Source organism: Chrysemys picta, chromosome 11, assembly GCF_011386835.1.
Source record: "Chrysemys picta bellii isolate R12L10 chromosome 11, ASM1138683v2, whole genome shotgun sequence".
NCBI classification, from domain to species: domain Eukaryota; kingdom Metazoa; phylum Chordata; order Testudines; family Emydidae; genus Chrysemys; species Chrysemys picta.
Window position 1 is genome coordinate 79,688,022 of NC_088801.1, and position 18,774 is coordinate 79,706,795.

The window sequence follows — 18,774 nt, forward strand, 5'->3', positions numbered from 1 at the left end:
GCTGCCCGAAGCCGGTAGCGCTCGGGCAGCTCGGCTCTTAAACAGAGCCGAAGAGTCAGGGGAGGAGCAGAGCAGCCGCGGGAGAGGAAGTGCCCGGCCGGTATTTTCCCGGACATGTTCGGCTTTTTGGCAATTCCCCCCGGACGGGTTTGATTACCAAAAAGCCGGACATGTCCGGGAAAAAACGGACATATGGTAACCCTATGTTGTCCCAGCCCTGGGCTCCCCACACAGCCCTGTCCATGCCCCTCACTCCTGACCTGCAGCCCCCCAGCTATCCCAGTTCTTAGCCTCTCTTGAGTAAAGAGGTACAATGTGGAGATTTGTGTGGCAATGCTGAGAGATGGACAAACATCCACTGGGGTCTGGGAGGAATCGTTTCAAGCATTCATTTCAATCAGGCTTTCAGAAGGGCTAGCCCGCGGCCCCTACAGCGCACTTCTTCATTAGCAGCTGAAGACACTGAGCTGCAGGAAGTGGGACAGAGAAGCAGGCCTGCGTGGCCAGGGCATGGGGGAGCAGCACGCAGCCCCTTTCCTTGCTGGACACTCAGCAGGGGCCAAGCAGCCGTTAGGGCTCGGTTCTAGCCCCCAGCGCAGGTAGCAGAGGGGCTGTCCGCTAACGTAGGGCCAGAACCGCACAGCAGAGACAGGACAGGATGGGACTCCTCCCCTAGGCTCCACCCCAGGGGCAATGCGTGTGTGGCAGGGGCGGAAGGCCGGAGCGAAGGGGCTGGGCACGGGATGGCGGGTGCAGAGCACCCCCCAGAGGTGCAGGGGAAGCAGCTGCCCGAGAGCACGGACACACACTGCTCCTGATACCAACCCCTTCTACCCTCAGCCAGGAGGAGGAGCAGGGACAGGAGAAGCTGCTGCTGTGAGCCGCATAGCTGGGCCAGGGCTGGTCCTATGACTATTAACAGCCCGGCAGGAAAGGGAGACATTGCAGGGGTGGCAGATCCCCCGAGGCAGAGCAGCCTGGCGAGACCCCCTTTGCAGTACGCGCTCAGTCCCCGGGTGAGGGGTCCCTGCCCAGCCCTGCGAGCTGCCTCAGCAGCAGCGAGAGGGTGCCCAGGGTCCCTGCGGTCACTGCCAGGGCCACAGCGCCTTACCTGCATCTTCATGCCGTCGAGTCCCAGCCTGCGTGGAGAGAGAGCACATCACTGCAGCAGCCTGGGGAGCGTGGTGCTGTCCCCAACCTCCCAAAGCCCCCAGGCGTCTAACACTGCTGCTGGGGCACGGAGTACTGAGCTTCAGGGGCAGCCTTGCAGCAGGTTCCCCGGGGGCCCTGGCCTGCCCCTTCCCAGCCTGACTGGGAGAACTGGAGCGAGTGGGACTCACTAATAAGGAGCCAGTGTCTGGAGCTGGCTGCTGATCAGTGCAAGACCCCCCCGTTCGCATGTCCCCTGCACAGAGCTCCCTGCTCGTGGGGCCTATGCAGAGTGGTGGCCCTGGGGGCAGAGCGGGGTCCCCCATGGCAGGTCTGGGCAGCAGGTTCCCTGCTAGGGCCTGGGGACTCCCGCGCGGGGCAGAGTGGCTCTCTCTAGCTGAGCCCTGCGCTGTCTCCAGGGCTAGGGAGGTTCATGGGCCTGGCCTTACCGGAGGTAATCAGGGATCCTGGAGACATGCTCCTGGAAGGCTGGAGAGCTCTCCCTGTTGCCCGCCCTAAAGGGCTCGAGGGGACAACAATGGTCCGTCACCCGGTGTGCTTGGCACCAATAAAGACACCGAGGGGAGAAAGCAAGCCAAGTTTATTTCAGAGCTCTGAAATGGCACTAGGAGACCGGCATGTCTCAAATCCAGTGCAACAAATACAAACACATTTTACCTTTTATACTCCAAACTGTTTGCATACATCTCTTTGTCTGGCTGTTCCTCCTTACCCCTCCCTTCCAGACAACTGTTACAATAAACTCTACATAAGCTTGTGAGAAAACTTTCTCAGTCTTTGCGACCTTGGATTAGACGCCTGCAAACTAACTACCCCGCTTCTTATCTCTATTATTTCTGCTAGTGTGAGTGAAACTGCAGCCATCTGCTAAAAAGCTGACATTACATTTCTGCTTCAGCCTACTTCAGAGCATGTAAACAGTTAGCAGAGAAGTAGGTGAGAGTTCCCAAGATGGGGTTTGGGGGTTCAGATAGGCCCAGAGCAAAAGAGCTTCATCGGCACTTTTGGCCTTCCACTCTCCCGAGTTACCTGGTAGCTATGCCTAGTGGACCCTAACATCCCCATCCACATACCAGCCAAACAGCATGTTAATGGTCTTGGAAATCTGCCGAGAGAGAAGGCGTCACTCCCCTGCAGAACGCAGTGGTGTTCGGCTTGGGCCTGCACAGCATGACCTGACCTCGTGACCAGCCCCAGAGCAAACCCCAGGCTGGGGGCTGTCTGCAGGCGAGCGAGCACGTCTACATGGGGCTCTGGTCACAGAACGGACCCCTTGGCATCCCCATGTCCGTTCCCCATCACAGGGCAGGAGATCACTCTCCAGCCACGGCCTTCCACCAGCTGACTCCACACCCCCCAGCTGTCCCCAGCAAAGACTGCAGAGGGGGGCATCTGGCACGCCCAGCCTCCACTGCCACTGTACAATGTCCAAGCGGTTGCTCACGCTCTCCTCTCCCACCAGCCTGCTCATGCCCTTGTCATCCGCCGTGAACTCTCCTGTGTGCAGCACCCAGCACAGCAGGCCCTGAGCCTGCCTGGATTGCTGGTTGCTATGGTTACGTGCCAGCAGCAGGGCATCTGTGCAGAGCTGGGGAGTCCCAGGCCGGACTCTCCCACACCTGGGCAGGAATTGGAGCCAGCTCCGTTGATTCGTTGGGAACGGTAACGAGCAGCCTACCGGGCCAATGCTGATGGCCTTGGTGAATCTGTCGTCAGCCTTGATGTGGTCGTACAGCTCCGCGATGGCTCGCTGCCTCAGCCGGGCGCTGTGGTGGGCTTCGTACACGTTCAGGATGGCTGAGACGGGAACAAGAGAGACACAATAAGGAAACTCTTACCAGCTGCCTGGTCCCAACTCCTGTGCGAGCAGGGCCTGGCCCCGAGCCCCAGAGAGCTCCCCCCATCCCTTCCCCAGCTGGCCAGGGCTCTGGGGGGAGCAGGGCGAGAGCCCCAGGGACACAGCCCCAGAACGCTCCACACCTGGACTGAACCCTGGTTGTTTCACCTCTGCTCAGCCCGAGACAGGACCAGAGGGAAGGTGGGAAGCTGCTGAGTGGGGGACAGAACCCGAGGTATTAAGATTCACTCAGTGCCCCAGCACACAGCCCACGCTGGACTCAGCCGCCGCAGACACCTCAGAGACAGAGTGTTTGGAGTTGTTCTATGAGCCCTGATTCGGCACCAATGGCACCAGACAGTCAGGATGGGCCTGGGTTCAGCCTCCTCCAGCGGCAATCAGCACAGAGCCCAGCGCCTTTCCTACGTGCTGGACCCAGGTGGCTGCTGCTGGCTCGTGGCCGAAGTGAGCGAGCCAATGCCGCACACAGATTGCCCTCATGCCCACTGGGCAGGGCAGTAACTGTGTCACCATGCTGAGGCCAGGTGGGCACTGCTTTGTCAGGCACAAGCATTTCCTCCCGGGTTAGTAATGTACAGTCTTGCCAGCTTCTGGTCCCTGGCCACTCTGAGATCCCACAGGCAGGGCAAGGCTGACAGGAAGCTTGGGGGCTGCACTGGGGTTGGATGTGAGGTTATGGGGCAGCTCTCAACTCCGCCAGCGACTCACGGCAGTGGGGTCAGAAAACAACCAGCACATTAACTATCCCCCGCCCTGCCCTGGCCAGGCCCAGCCAGTGGCCTACTCACCATTGGCGAGTGTGAGCAGCCAGCTGTGCGGGGTGTAGAGATCGCTGGCAGCCACGTTATTCCTCTGAGCCGGCCAGTCAATGCTGGAGTAGTCCTGGACGTACAGCTCCTGGCAGGGAGCAGGCGGGAGATTAGCCATCCGCTCACTAGCGCGCCATGGGAGCAGACCCATGAGACAGCTGCAAGTGTCAGGCTGGTGGCGTTGGCAGCCAGGGGGAGTACAGCACGGAGCACGCAGGGCAGCACCGGGGACGGAGGGCAGCGCTGCCTGGCCCGCTCTGTGGCTCCACACCAGCCACCGGGACAGGTCCCATGTGGGAGCTGCTCCCAGCACCTTTTGCTAAGGAGAGTTAACAAGAGGAGAAAGCACCTTCAGATAGTGCCAGAGCACCTGAGGGGGGCACCGGGGCCCCATGTGGCCTGGGGGGGCACACAGCCCGAAAGGGGGGGGGCTCCAGGGCCCACACAGGCCAGAATGGGGGGACCATGCTGGAGCATGCTCATGCAATAGGGAGGGCTTAATTCTGGCTGGAGGCCTGTGTGCAGGACTCCACCCCGCTCCAATTCACAGCAGGGCTCCCGGAGCCCAGTGGGCAGGGAGAAGACAGCCCCTAAGGCGTAACTCCCCTTCAGGCCTAGGAGTGTCAGGTGCCCAGCCTGAGACACCAAGTCTGATTCGCAAAGGGCAGGGCTCAGTGCTCTCAAATCAGACCCCTCCCGGGGGGCCGACGGGGCCTCCCAAAAATCACTCCTCCCTTTGGAAAGTGCAGGCCTTAGGCATTGTGAACAAGTGTGTGGCAAGTACCTTGCCGTGGCATTCACAGGGAAAGCCTGCTCCCTGCACGATCCCAGACACTCTGCCCTTGGCTTTCCTTCCTACCTTGCCCTCCCAGCTCTCTCCTTCCTTCCCCAAAGCCCACCCCAATTTCTGCCCCATAGGGCTCCCTCCACCCCTCCCATCAGCCAAGGTTACCAGCACTGGAAGAGCATTAATGCGGCACCTACATGGGCTATTTAAGGCGGGCACTCCCCGGCCCCCCGTGACTGTCCTCACCACTGAGTATCAGAAATAAGACTGGCAGGTGACTGGTAGAAGAACCTTCACAGGGAGAAGATACCAGGTACCGAAGGGCAGAGAAAGGCAGAACAAGAACCAGTGGCTGAAGCTATAAGGCCCGAACAGTGAACAACGAGGGTGATCAACCACCGGAATGTGCTGCCAAGGGAACTAGCAGACTCTCCATCTCTCGATGTCTTCAGCTCCCGACCGGCTGCTTTTCTGGAGGGCACGCTGTACTGCAGCCAGACACGTCGCTGGGCTCAGTCCAGAGTAACTGGGTGACATTCTCTGGCCTGCGTTACACAGGAGCCTGACTAGATGATCTACCGGTCCCTTGATGTGATGAATCGAGCTCTGGGTCGTCACAGACAGCAGGGCATCGGTTCCATGCAGCTCCTGTTTGGAAGGTTACTACTGCGCCTATGAAGGCAAAGCCTTTCCATCTGCTAACGAGAGCTGGGATGCTGCACAGAGGTAACATGCCAATGGCCACATACCGACATCAAGGGGCCCAACCCAGCCCGGGCCAGTTGTACCTCAGCACGGGCCAGTCGTACCTCAGCCGTAAGCGAAAGGGAAAGCATGGAAGGACCACGTGGCTCACTCAAGCAACATCCCCCTGAAGGAGCAGAAATGCAGCCCACACTACGTCAATGTACAGAAGCATCAGCTGTGACAGGGAAGGCGTAAGGAGGCTCAGAGGGAACCAGAATGGCCAGCAGCAAATAGGAACTTCTGTAAGTCTCGGAGAACCAGAAAGCTGGTGAGAGTCGCTGGCCCTGCTAGATCAGCAGAGGGTGAGCGGAACAACCAGAGAGGACGAGACACTGAGCAGCAGGGTTGCTAAAGTCTTCAGGGGGAGGGATAGCTCAGTGGTTTGAGCACTGGCCTCCTAAACCCAGGGTTGTGAGTTCAATCCTTGAGGGGGTCATTTAGGGATCTGGGGCAAAAATCTGTCAGGGGATTGGTCCTGCTTTGAGCAGGGGGTTGGACTAGATGACCTCCTGAGGTCCCTTCATATTCTATGATTCACCACAGAGAATGAGGGGAGATTCCCACCCCTGTGCTCCTCTTTGGTAACAGAGATGAGGGACAGAGGTGTCAGACACGGGGCTGCTGAGACATGGCTCAGGGCCGTCGCAGTTAGTGCCCAGGCAAGGGGAAGACCCAGAAGCTCTGGTGGGACAGGGGAACAAGGGGCTGATGTGGGGATCACATCACAACGAGCCCACAGGGATCTCCACCAAAGCACTGCCAGGGGCTGCAGCCCCTGGGATTTGCGCCCAATGAGGAGATTCGGGTCCATGCGACTAGCCACAGCTGGGCCATGGTGGGAAGGGTCTCCAGGCCACCGTTACACAGGGTGAGGAGTGGGGAGGGTGCTCAGGGAGTTCATTTACCTGTCTGAGGCTCTGGACAAGCTCATCCTCCTCGGCAGTCAGGCGCGTGGCATAGCAGTAGCTCATTGGCAGGTACACCTGGCGGCAGTGACACCACAGCGTGGAGGGGTGGCCTGGCATCCACGCCGGGAGCAGCCTGTCACACAACAGAGGGACGTTGTCAGCAGTGTGCGGGATGGGGAGTGGGGAGCCGCAGGGACACGGCACAGTTAAGGACAGGGGTGTGGGCAGTCAGAGGGGTAATGTGCCCAGGAGACACCCGGGGCCCAGGATAGCCGCTGCCTCAGCGTTAGAGCAGCCCTACAGGACAACGCACCGACCCCAGGCGATCGCTGCTCCATGCTCCTGGGGTGTGGGGGACCTGGAAGAGAAGCTGGAGCCCTCGTTTGGAGCCAGGAGACTGTCTCCTCCAGCCCGAGGACAGCGTTCTGGGCTCTCCCAGCAACCCAGCGAGGCTGTTATCCTGGACAGGGCCTCTGCCGACAGACTGCATCTGATTCCCTGTGGTTCGTGTTAACGGGGTGCGGAGGGAGGCGCAGGGAATAAACAGCCTCTCCAGTGGGGAACATGACAGTGGGCAATGCTGCCACTAGTTTCCCTGTAATCAGCCAGCTGCCTGAACTCCCTCACTTCACACCGCCCCCTGCTCCTGGCCCCACGGCCAGCTCGGGCACCAGCTGTCCCTGAGGGCTGGGGGAGTCTGCGGCACGCCCAGCTCCAGGAGAGGGACAGCCGTGGCATGCCAAATGGGGAGGAACCATGTCAGGACCCAGCACAGGTTCAGCCCCAGGAGGGAGGGACTTGGGGAGAGCGCAACGTGTGGGTCTGGAGGCTGGCAGAGAGGGCAGGAAGGCTGGAGGTCGAGCAGGTGGGCCAAGCTTGGATGGGGGAGGGAAGGTCATCAACAGAACATCCCTCCCACATCAGCCCACGCCCCGTGCCAGGAATGGTGCCTGGTTTCCGTGCCCGAAGCCTCCTGGCCCAGGCTGAGCGGGAGAATGGGGGACTGGTGCAAGCCGGGGATTACTCTCAGGTCCCTGGTGTTCGGCGTCGGGCTCTCTGCTGGGTGCTGCTGCGAGGGGACAGAGCTGTGGCTTGGGACTGAAAATCAAAACACTCTGCAGATACAGAATAGCACCTACCACAGCTCAGGGAACAGCGTGTTCATTCCCTCCCAGCTGTAAACGTTCAAGACGGCCAGCCAAAACTTCCCCCAGGACGGGATTCCCACAGCACCCCCTGGAGAGACAGACACAGATCTGGGCTCTGACGGCAGCCACGGGGGCCAGGCACACGGACCCTGCCATGTGACAGGGCATGAACAGAGGCTCCTGAATCCTGGTCTGGTCTGGTCGTGTGGCAGGCCAGGGACCCTGCAGAGCGGCAAGCCGGTGCGGCGGGCACACAACGGGCACTACACACCGACAGACACAGCCATTCAGAAACGACACCTGGGAAGCGTTTGCAACCAGTGAAGGAGCTGAGGTTTCACCGTCACCCCAGAAGGTAAGCGCGGCAGGGTGCTGGCACAGCAGGATGCAGCATGGGCTGTGACATGCCACACGTGCCGCGACAGCCAGGCCACGCTGGGAGAAGCTAAGGGCGGCAGGGCAGAAACTAACGTGCGAACTGCACATGCTGCCATACAGCCAAGGACAAGCCATTGCAAAGGCTCATGCCACTCTGGCCGCATGTCCCCTCGCCTACCACTCACCCCTTCGGAGCTGGGCAAGCCCTTCTCAACAGTCCCAGCCCCATGGCTGCTGGGGGGAGGACAGGATGCCGGAGAGCTCCAGCCACATGCTGACCTTTGCTGTGGAGGTTGATCCGAGCCCTCACGAGGTCCGGGTCATCCGGCCCAACCCCCAGGATCCTCAGGGACATGTAGTTGAGCGCTGTGCCAAACACTGTCGATTTGTCTTCCACGTGCCTGCCACATACAGAGAGCAGGGAAGTCAGACATGGCCGAGCGCTCGTGCAATCAACCGAGACTGGTTTTATTGGGGCAAACCTACCCAGGGGGTTAGAGCTAACTGAGCAAACTAACTGAAAAGCAACCGCCCTGGGCCATGCTGCTGGGAAAAGGGAACGAAATGCTCCCAGCCCCTCACTCTAGTGGTCTCCCCATGGTGAAGGAGGGCTCTGGTCACGCCACGTGCTGGCCTCCACGGCACTGCAGCTCCAGCTCTCAGCATAGCTCTGAGCCGCTTCCCACATGTAAGGGAGCACCAGGCCAAGCTCTGGATGCTGCGGGGGAGCTTCAGAAGCACTCAGCCATGGCCTAGCCTGTCCCCGCTGAAGCCATAGGCAAGTGCTCTCGTCAAGGCAAGGGGGGGCGGAATGACGCCAACGCCGAGTACTTCGAACACCCACCGTTGCGTTGCTGTGTGATTCAGTACGGCGGCACTGCCGGAGCTAAAGTCACCCCGGAAATGCCGATGAAGCGGGGCTTGATTTGCTAATGAAATCAGAGTGTTTCCCTCCCAGGGGCCAACTTGGGGGCTGGTGGGATTTCAGGGATTTTGTTTAATAGGTTGAAGGCGAGACACAGAAAATGAGCCAGTTTTGAACATTCTCCCTCGTTTCCTTGTGCTCCTCTGGGTCCCCCTCACCTCCGCTGGAATAGGGAAACCTGCCTAGACAATGGCGGAGAGCTGGCAGTGCAGGCGTACGTTTCTACCATGATTGCTTTCCCTTTCACCAAGGCCTCTGATCACAGACCCTCCTCCTAGAGACGGGAAAGACACTCTTCTCCAGTGAAGCCAAGACAGAATGCACATAACAGCCAGAATGCCTCTGCAGACCAGCCCTGACACCACCCCAGCAACGTTCCCGGCGAACAGGTAAATGGAATGAACATCTCTATGCGTATACGGTTATGCTGTTAAGAAATAGGCCTGATATTTTGCACAAGTGCCATCTGACTCCGACAGACTCGGTAGTACCTGCTGCTAATCCCCAGCACCCTCCTACAGTTGTAATGGCAGAATCGGTGTCCCCTTCGGCTCCAGCACCCCCACAGGCTCTAGAGAGTACCCCCTCGGTGGGATTGTATCCGTTGATTACTGAGAATGTGGTAGCCCGTCCAGGAACACAGGATCGTGCAGCCCAGATTGTGCCAGTGTATTCTCATGTGCCTTTTAACCCAGTGCACCTAGCTGCCTTTAAGGCAGAAGCAGGGGAATTCTCAATGAATCCAAATCGGTTTATTTCAATCTTTGAAGGGTGTCTAGCAAGCCATAAGCCTGACTGGGATGATTGCAATATACTGATGAGAACCTTGTTGTCTGAGGTGGAGCGGAATTAGGTTATAGCCAAGGCTAAGGAGGAGGCACAGAGAAGGCATTTAAGGTTTTAAAACGGAAAGCTATTGGACACCAGAGGTTGTACCGAGTAAAATCCTCAGAAGTGGGTGTGCTTGTCCTGGTTTGTTGCTCCAAAGCTCTGTATAGAAGTTATGTTACTGGAAGGGTGTATAAAGGCAATGTGTATGTGTTCATTGTTGGGAAAAGGTGTATGAGTGAAGAGTGGAAGGTTCCTTTGGAGGTTAAAAGTCAAGAAAGGGAGAAGGAAAAAGAACAGAACGAGTTAACTGGAAAATATAGCTAGCAAGCTCAGTCCAAAGATAAGATGCTGGCCCCATCCAAGGACATTGTTCACAGCTAAGACTTGGCTGACAACCAAGAAAAGGGGGGCCTGAATGTGCCCAAGCAACTATGAGATCTGCAAAATACTGCAAGGCATAAGGAGGACAACAGAAGGGTTAAAAAGCAGCTTTGCTGGACAGTATTGGCCCAGGGATTTAAAAATTCCCCCACTCTGTTCGGCCAGGCTCTGGCCAGAGACTTGGAGGAGTGGAATAATTCAGACAGAGCCCTGCTCCTGCAATATGTAGATGACTTGCTAATTGCTGCCATGGGTCTAATCCCTTGTCTCAAAGCCACTGTGAGTCTCCTGAACTTTGTTGGACTCCAAGGATAGAGCCTAGCTCGAAGCAAGGCTCAAATTGCTCTCTCAGAAGTACAGTATCTGGGATTTCACATAAGACAGGGGGAGAGGCAGCAATCAAATGACAGAAAGGAGGCTAGCTGCCAAGTTCCTATCCCTAGCAACCGCAAACAGCTCAGGGCATTTTGGGGCATGGCAGGCTTTTGCAGAATATGGATCCCAGAGTTTGGACTGTGGGCTAAACCCCTGTATGAATGTGTCAAGGGAGCGGATCATGACCCCTTTCACTGGTCCCAGAAGCGGACAGGGCATTTAAAATCTTGAAAAGGAAACTGATGGAAGCCCCAGCCTAGGGTCTGCCGGATCTCTCTAAGTCGTTCCAGCTGTATGTGCATGAAAGGAAAGGGATAGCCCTGGGAGTGCTTACTCAGTTATTAGGCACCTGGAAACGTCCCGTGGCATAGTTCTCTAAACAACTGGATCAGGTTTCAAAGAGGTGACCAGCATGCTTGAGGGCGGTCGCAGCCACTGCCCTAGTGCTTGGGGAAGCTGAAAAACTGACACTGGGAGGAACTGTGCAAGTGTATATTCCCCATATGGTCCGAGCCCTGCTGGATACTAAGGGTGGTCTCTGGCTCACACAGGCTCGGGTTGCTCGGTATCAGGCAAAACTGTTAGAGAATCCTGAAGTTACTCTGCAAACCTGTCCCTCCCTTAATCCAGCTACCCTGCTACCAGAGACAGAAAAGCAGGAACATGACTGTCTGGAAATCATAGATGCCCACTACTCCAGCTGCCCAGATTTAAAAGATCAGCCACTCCCAAATGCTGACTTGGAATGGTATACGGATGGCAGTAGTGCCGTTGTAGATGGGCAAAGGAGGGCGGGTTATGCTATTGTGACACTTCATGATACCGTGGAAGCTGAAAGTTTCCCTGCTGGGACATCTGCCCAGCTTGCTGAACTAGTGGCCCTGACTCGTGCACTCGAGCTGGCAAAAGACAAACGGGTTAATATCTTTACTGACTCAACGTATGCTTTTGGGGTATTGCATGCTCACGCTGGTCTGTGGAAGCAAAGGGGAATGCTAACAGCCCAAGGTTCCCTGGTTACGCTTGGGTCTCAAATTCTCCGGCTGTTAGAGGCAGTACAACTCCCCTCAGCAGTAGCAGTGGTGCATTGCAAAGCCCATCAAAAGGAAGATCAAGATGTAACCAAGGGCAATGCCAGAGCAGACAGGGAAGCCAAGCGTGCTGCTACCCTGAAATCACCACCAGAGGAGAATGCCCAAATGCATGCCCTCATCCCATCAGTAGGTGAGCTTACAGCTCCTCAGTACTCCCATGATGACAGAAACCTGGCTGACAGGCTCGGTCTCCAGGAAAAGGAGGGATGGCTTTATTCCACAGAGGGAAAAATCCTCCTGCCCATGGGCCTGATCCGACCAGTGTTGCAGAAACTGCATCAAACCACCCACTCAGGCAGAGAGGCTCTTATCCAGCTTATGAATAAATATTTTCTAACCTCTGGACTTAAACCCCTAGCACCACAGATACAGGCTGAATGTTTAATCTGCCAAAAGAATAACCTCGACCAGGAGTAGCAGTATTGCCAGCCACACTGGAACCTACCCCAGGCCCAGGATTGGTGTGGCAAATAGACTTTACTGAGTTTCCCAGGACCCAAGGGTACAGGTACCTCCTTGTCTTGGTGGATCGATTCAGCGGATGTTCCGAAGCCTTCCCATGTCGTAACAACACTGCCAAAACGGTGGCTCTTACGTTTGTCAAGGAGATCATTCCTCGCTTCGGACTCCCCCAGTGGATGGAATCTGATAACAGAACACACTTCACATCTCAAGTTGTTCAAAAGATATCAAGTGCCTTGCAAATCCTCTGGAAGCTCCACACACTGGCGACCACAAGCCAGTGGAGTAGTGGAACGCACAAATCAGACACTTAAGCGACACCTCTCAAAGGTCTGTCAGGAGGCCTTTCTTAGGTGGCCTGATGCTTTGCCCCTTGTGTTACTCCATATTCGCGCTCTCCCCAAGGGCAGGTTAGGGCTTAGTCCCTTCGAGATTATGTTTGGAAGGGCATGGCCTCTGAACAGTACCGCGGTTCTGGCAGGAGAGTGGGAAATGCGGTGTGGTTTTTTTGTCTCAGTACATGTGCTCTCTGTCTGCTGTTCTTTCTTTTCTTCACAGATACACCAAATATTCACAGCCTCTTCTGCTGGATGCCCCTGTCCACTCCTTACAGCCTGGTGACTCCGTTCTCGTGCAGACCTGGAAGGACGAACCTCTCCAAGAGAAGTGGAAGGGACCCCACACTGTCCTGCTGGTCTCCCACACGGCAGCAAAGGTCGAAGGACACAAGAACTGGATTCATCACTCTCGACTGAAAGCAGTACCCACTCCTGAACAGTGGACTGTCCAGCCTGCAGAGAAGACTGCCAGTGACGATTTGGGACTTAAGCTGTTATTCAAAAGACAGTAAGGGTCACTGGGAATGCCTGGTGATCTCTCTGAACAGCCACAGAGCACTCCCCGCGAAAACCCTGAGCATTGCTTCTGTCTATTCACAGTAGGCCGACCTAGCCTATGGTCCTGGTCCTTTTATTTCTTGATTTGTTTGGTGTCACTGATTCTTATCTTCTGGGCATTGGGGTTGTTGTAATCACAATGTGGGTTCAGGTTTAGGGTCTCTCACAACATTCCTTTTTGTCACAGAAGTAATCCTTCTGTTACCTACTGTTTCACCCACCTCGCATGCAGGATGGGGAGCTATCCCTACAGACATGGCTACCAATACCTATGAGGCCCTGAAAATTGCCTTTGCCCGTGAGTTCAATCTCTCCCACTGTTGGATATGTGCCCAGACTCCCCACCGTTCGGCGGGATTGCCCTGGAGAGTAGTTCCCCAAAATTGGTCAGACTTTTGTCAAAGGTGGATGGTTACCAACAGCAGCACCTCTGACAATTTAAGTTGGGATCCAACTGTACAGCAGAAGCTCCTTATGGCCTACACAATGGCTCCTGGGATTCCCACTATAGTAGCACTCTTAAGCCCCAGCCTATTCGTCTACGCCCTCCACCCACTGGTCTCATATGTTATCAGCAAGCCAGTCCAAGTAATCATACCTGGTTTGCAGGCATTAGTAGGTGTAAATTTTATATTAGTCCTGGTATAAGTCTCACTATTCCTGTACTAAATGCCACCAGTTGGCAAACTGGCACTGCATTCTTTGCCCTTTCCCCACAAGCCACCCTACGGGACCTACAAGGTAACAATGGAAAGGCTAGTTATGGTGAAGCATTCTGGATTTGTAGTGCCTACAAATGGCTTCCTCGAGCTTGGCATGGTAGCTGTTACAAAGGCTATCTCGCTCCTCCCCTCCGTGTTCTATCCCAGGCTCCCTCAGGTCGCCCTAGGTACTATCGATCCTTGAGAGCTACCATTGAACCCATCGGAGAAGGAGACAGGTTTGGAATGATATTCCTCCCTACTTATGGGGTGGGACGGCTAGCCCAACTCTACAGAAGACTTTCTAAATTTCTCACTCAGTTTGCCAATGATACCCTAGCCATAGAAAAAGGCATAAGCTCTGAGCTGTACCAGCTTCGATTGCTGTCTCTACAAAACCGCCAGGCCCTAGATTATGTGTTAGCCTCATGGGGCAGGGTCTGTGCCCTTATTGCAGAAGAATGTTGTACCTATGTCCCAGAGTTTTCACAGGATATTAACAAGCACATCTTGTCAGCTGAACAGGTCTTGAACCAGTGGAAGGCCCAGGAAGGGAGAACCCACTATTTTTGATTCCCTTTGGGGCTGGTTACCTGGTCTAGGAGGACTAGGGGGAGGCATTGTTCACATCTTGCTCACAGGTGTTGTGATATGTTTTGTTCTTTTCCTTTTGCTTGCTTGCTGTAAAGTGCTCATACATAAGATTTGTACCTCCCATTCCCCAGAAGTTCCTTTATACTCTCTCATTGATGATCCCAATTGCATGGAACTTAATCGCATGTTGTCTTTAGAGTATGAGAAAATTCTGCCAAAGGTTTGTTGAGTGTTCTCAAAGGAGGGAATTGTTGGCGTCACTAGACATAGCTACCAGGTAACTAAGGCCTTGGCTACACTTACCCGCAAGTTCGACGGCTGGAAATCGAACTTCTGGGTTCGACTTATCGCGTCTAGTCTGGACGCGATAAGTCGAACCCGGAAGTGCTCGCCGTCGACTGCGGTACTCCAGCTCGCCGAGAGGAGTACCGCGGAGTCGACGGGGGAGCCTGCCTGCCGAGTGTGGACCAAGGTAAGTTTGAACTAATTCGAACTAAGGTACTTCGAACTTCAGCTACGTTATTCACGTAGCTGAAGTTGCGTACCTTAGTTCGAATTAGGGGGGGTAGTGTAGACCAAGCCTCAGGGGAGTGGAAGGCCATAAGTGCCGATGAAACTCCCCTGCTCTGGGTCTAAGTGAGCCACAGTAACTCCATCTTGTGAACTTTCACCTACCTACATGCTCACAGCTTAATGCTGAAACAGAATATGTAATGGTCAGCTTTTTCTAGCAGACAGCTGCAGTTTCGCTCACACTAGCAGAACTTTCCGTGATAATGCGGGGAAAGGGGGAGCAAAAGGCCTAGTGCGTAGAGCTTGCAAGGTCGAAGATAAGCATGCGAACGGGAACTTTTCTAATGTACTGCCTGCTATAACTGTTGTCGGGGAGGGAGGGGTAGGAAGAAACCAGAACAAAAGGCTTACTGAAAACAGCTTGGAATATAAAAGGGAAAACTTGCTTGTATTTGCTGCGCTTATGATTTGAGACATGCAGGTCTCCTGAGTGCCTTTTCGAGATCTCGAATAAACTTGGTTTGCTTCTCCACCCTGGTGTGTCTATTGGTGCGACGCACACCGGGCAACGAACCCTGTTGCCTCCTCGGGGCCCTCTGGGCCAGCAACACCCCTATAGAGCTGATCTATCACATATAGGATGACAACCTACTTCCTCTGCCATCACTTACTCCATTAGCTCAAGTGGCAGAAGTCTGTGCAGTGGATCTAAAGATTCATCGGCAGGGTTGGAGCCATGCGAGTTTCACGATGATTCCACATGACAGAATTTCTGGGGCAGTTCAGTTTTGATTTTTACAAAAAAACCTGGGGAAATGCATACAGAAATAGGGTGACCAGATGCCTAAATAGGGGAATCTCAAGTAGGAGCAGAGAGGTTATTTTATCTCTGTATTTGGCACTGGTGCAATCACTGCTGGAATGCTGTGTCCCGTTCTGGGGTGCACAATTTAAGAAGGATGTTGATAAATTGGAGAGTGTCCAGAGAAGAGTCACAAGACTGATTAAAGGATTATAAAACATGCCGTATAATCATCGACTCAAGGACCTCAATCTATTTAGCTTAACAAAAAGAAGGTTAAGAAGGGGCTGGGGCTGTGTAAGGAGGTAAAACCCCGGCTGATTGGGGAAGTGGCTGCAGCTGGGGCCACGCCCCAAACGGAGCCACTCAGCCTGATAAGAAGGCCAGGGCAGGCAGAAGCTGAGGAGTCTCCCTCTGACAGGAGAGAGAGACAGGCCTGGCTGCAGGGGGCTCATGGGGCACCTAGAGTGAGGCAGGGCTGGGGAATGGCCTTGGGGGTTGGGAAGCCCTAGGCCAGCAACTCCCCAGGCTGCAGGGCCTGGTCCTAGGCCCACGTAGGTATTGGGGTTGTAGGGTAAGACAGAAAACACAGATGGATACAACACACAGCCAGGAAGCACAAGTACCAATAAGACAATGATGACCACAGTGATAACCATTTGATAGTATATTTAGTGCGTGTCAGATGCAGAGGGAGCTGCTGCTTTTCATAAGTTGCATTAATAACAATCAGTGTAGAAATAATTAGGAAGCACACGCTGTGACAGTTTGGGTCACAGAAACGTCCTTGGGACTGCCACCTGATGTGCTGAGACTACCTCTGAGCCCATTTTCCCAGGCAGCTTGGGACTTCGGTACCCTGTCTTGTTGAGCCAGACAGACTAGCCTGCTGCAAAAACAGACCCAGGTCTGAACCATGTTTCCAAAAGCTGCAGGCTTAACTGAAAACAGCTTAAGTAGTGCTCCTGTCTCCAGCACCCAGATACCCAGTTCCCCATGGGGTCCAAACCCCAAATAAATCCATTTTACTCTGTATAAAGCTTATATAGGGTAAACTCATAAATTTTTCACCCTCTATAACACTGATAGAGAGATATGCACAGCTGTTTGCTCCCCCAGGTATTAATTACTTGTTCTGGGTTAATTAATAAGGAAAAAGTGATTTTATTAAATATAAAAAGTAGGATTTAAGTGGTTCCAAGTAATAACAGACAGAACAAAGTAAATGACCAAGCAAAATAAAACAAAAACACGCAAGACTAAGCCTAATACAGTGGGAAACTAAATGCAGGTAAATCTCACCCTCAGAGATGTTCCAATAAGCTTCTTTGACAGACTAGACTCCTTCCTAGTCTGGGTCCAGCAATCACTCACATCCCCGTAGTTACTGTCCTTTGTTACAGTTTCTTTCAGGCATCTCTTTGGGTTGGAGAGACTATCTTTTGAGCCAGCTGAAGACAAAATGGAGTGGTTTCCAGGGGTTTTTATATTCTCTCTCGTGGCGGAAACCCCTTTGTTCTCCTGTGCAAGATCACAGCAACAAGATGGAGTCTGTAGCCACCTGGGCAAGTCACATGTCTGTGGATGATTCTGCTTTTTGCAGGCCGACGTCATTGTTTACACGTTAGTTTGAATGTTCCCAGGAAAGCTCAGATGTGGACTGGTGTCTCCCGAAGTCCATTGTTAGTTAAGTACTCCCAGTTACTTGAATAACCCCTCACACTATGTTGACCAAATCTGCCTCATGTGCTTCCAACAGCAAACACTTTAAACAAGCATAGAGCCACTGCTCATAACTTCAGATATAAAAATGATACATGCATACAAATAGGATGAAGATATTCAGTAGATCATAACCTTTACAAAGATATGTTACATGGCATATCTAGCATAAAACATATTCCAGTTATGTCATATTTACACTCATAAGCATATTTCTATAAAGCATTATGCAATGCAACATCACACACGCCAAACAACAAACTTTTGGTAATAAAATAAAGTACAGGAAAACACTGCAATATGTGTTCTAAGGCCTAGGTCAGTCTTCAATTACATTGTTCTATAGCCAAGAGCATGTCGCATGCATTTTTATCCAGGCAGCAGCTCTTATGCAGTGCCTTGGTACGGTCCATGCTCTTATTCGCGTTCTGATGATCCCGGCATTAGCTCACCGGCAAGTGAACTCCCTGGGGGAAGGCATGAAAAGTGGCCCAGTATCCAGATGGGGAAGACATTCCGATATAAACTGTAGCTTATTGCACAGGTCCTACTGAACACCCCACACGTTTCCTGAGGAGGAAGAGACAGAAATTGAGGTTAATCAGCAGCAGGATCCCTGTCAGGATGGACATCTGAGTCAAAAGGTTCATTGTCAGATGACCAACGAGGGGTTGTAATGGGATTTGTCAAGTTCTGTTACATAAAACAGCACCTGCTGTTACCATCAGAATGTACCAGCTGTCTGGTGCAAAAGGCTCTTCTTGCTCTTAGTACTTCCAGCCATATGGTCAAGAGGAGCCCTGCCAGGAATCTGGATAAAAGCCACCAAGCCAGTTACTGAGTTTTCGTGAGGAAATCCATCTGTGACCGTGGTGCCGAGAGGGGCCACACTGAGAATACTTATTGAGGGCAAACTGCAAGGAATAGGGCAGACAATCCCCACAACTGGCAGTTTATTCTATACTTAAACAACAAGGAGTCTGGTGGCACCTTAAAGACTAACAGATTTATTTGGGCATAAGCTTTCATGGGTAAAAACCTCACTTCTTCGGATGCATAGAGTGAAAGTTACAGATGCAGGCATTATATACTGACACATGGAGAGCAGGGAGTTACTTCGCAAGTGGAGAACCAGTGTTGACAGGGCCAATTCGATCAGGGTGGATGTAGTCCACTCCCAATAATAGATGAGGAGGTGTCAATTCCAGGAGAGGAAAAGCTGCTTTTGTAATGATCCACTTTCTGGACACTGAGTGCAAATAAGTGATGGTCACATAAACACCACCCTATACCGGAAACCTACTGACCGCTATACATACCTACATGCCTCCAGCTTCCATCCAAGACACATCACACGATCCATTGTCTACAGCCAAGCCCTAAGATACAACCGAATTTGCTCCAACCCCTCAGACAGAGACAAACACCTACAAGATCTTTATCAAGCATTCGTAAAACTACAATACTCACCTGGGGAAGTGAGGAAACTGATTGACAGAGCAAGACAGGTCCCCAGAAATCACCTACTACAGGACAGGCCCAACAAGGACAATAACAGAACACCACTGGCCATCACATACAGCCCCCAGCTAAAACCTCTCCAGCACATTATCCACGATCTACAACCTATCCGGAAAATGATCTCTCACTCTCACAGACCTTGGGAGGCAGGC

At 53.5% G+C, this 18,774-nt stretch overlaps 2 protein-coding genes and 1 long non-coding RNA gene across 5 annotated transcripts in view; 2 read left to right on the forward strand and 1 right to left on the reverse strand.

Moving 5' to 3' along the window:
- The window catches only part of LOC135972145 (microtubule-associated protein 2-like), a 957,474-nt gene that overhangs the window by 426,507 nt on the left and 512,193 nt on the right, over window positions 1-18,774 (forward strand). The window lies entirely within an intron of this gene.
- On the reverse strand, window positions 1,610-8,186 carry LOC135974203 (lanosterol synthase-like). The gene is made up of 6 exons (XM_065561250.1): window positions 8,085-8,186; window positions 7,419-7,515; window positions 6,277-6,412; window positions 3,817-3,925; window positions 2,849-2,967; window positions 1,610-2,275 (listed from the first exon to the last, which is right to left on the reverse strand). The coding sequence occupies exons 1-6, from the start codon at window positions 8,158-8,160 to the stop codon at window positions 2,213-2,215; spliced, it is 600 nt and encodes a 199-aa protein (XP_065417322.1). The 5' UTR covers window positions 8,161-8,186; the 3' UTR covers window positions 1,610-2,212.
- LOC135974217 (uncharacterized) lies at window positions 7,511-17,269 on the forward strand. Its single transcript, XR_010591440.1, has 3 exons — window positions 7,511-7,782; window positions 8,982-9,119; window positions 12,432-17,269. It is a non-coding gene; the product is annotated as an uncharacterized LOC135974217 (long non-coding RNA).

What these genes read in the sequence shown, in the direction of transcription:
- LOC135974203 (XM_065561250.1), bottom strand. Translation starts at nt 8,160, where the DNA reads ATGTCCCTGAGGATCCTGGGGGTTGGGCCGGATGACCCGGACCTCGTG. An exon ending in ACGCTGTTCCCTGAGCTGTG is followed by an intron (nt 6,413 to 7,418) that starts GTAGGTGCTATT and finishes GTTGTGTGACAG; the next exon opens with GCTGCTCCCGGCGTGGATGC. An exon ending in GCTGCTCACACTCGCCAATG is followed by an intron (nt 2,968 to 3,816) that starts GTGAGTAGGCCA and finishes TTCCCGTCTCAG; the next exon opens with CCATCCTGAACGTGTACGAA.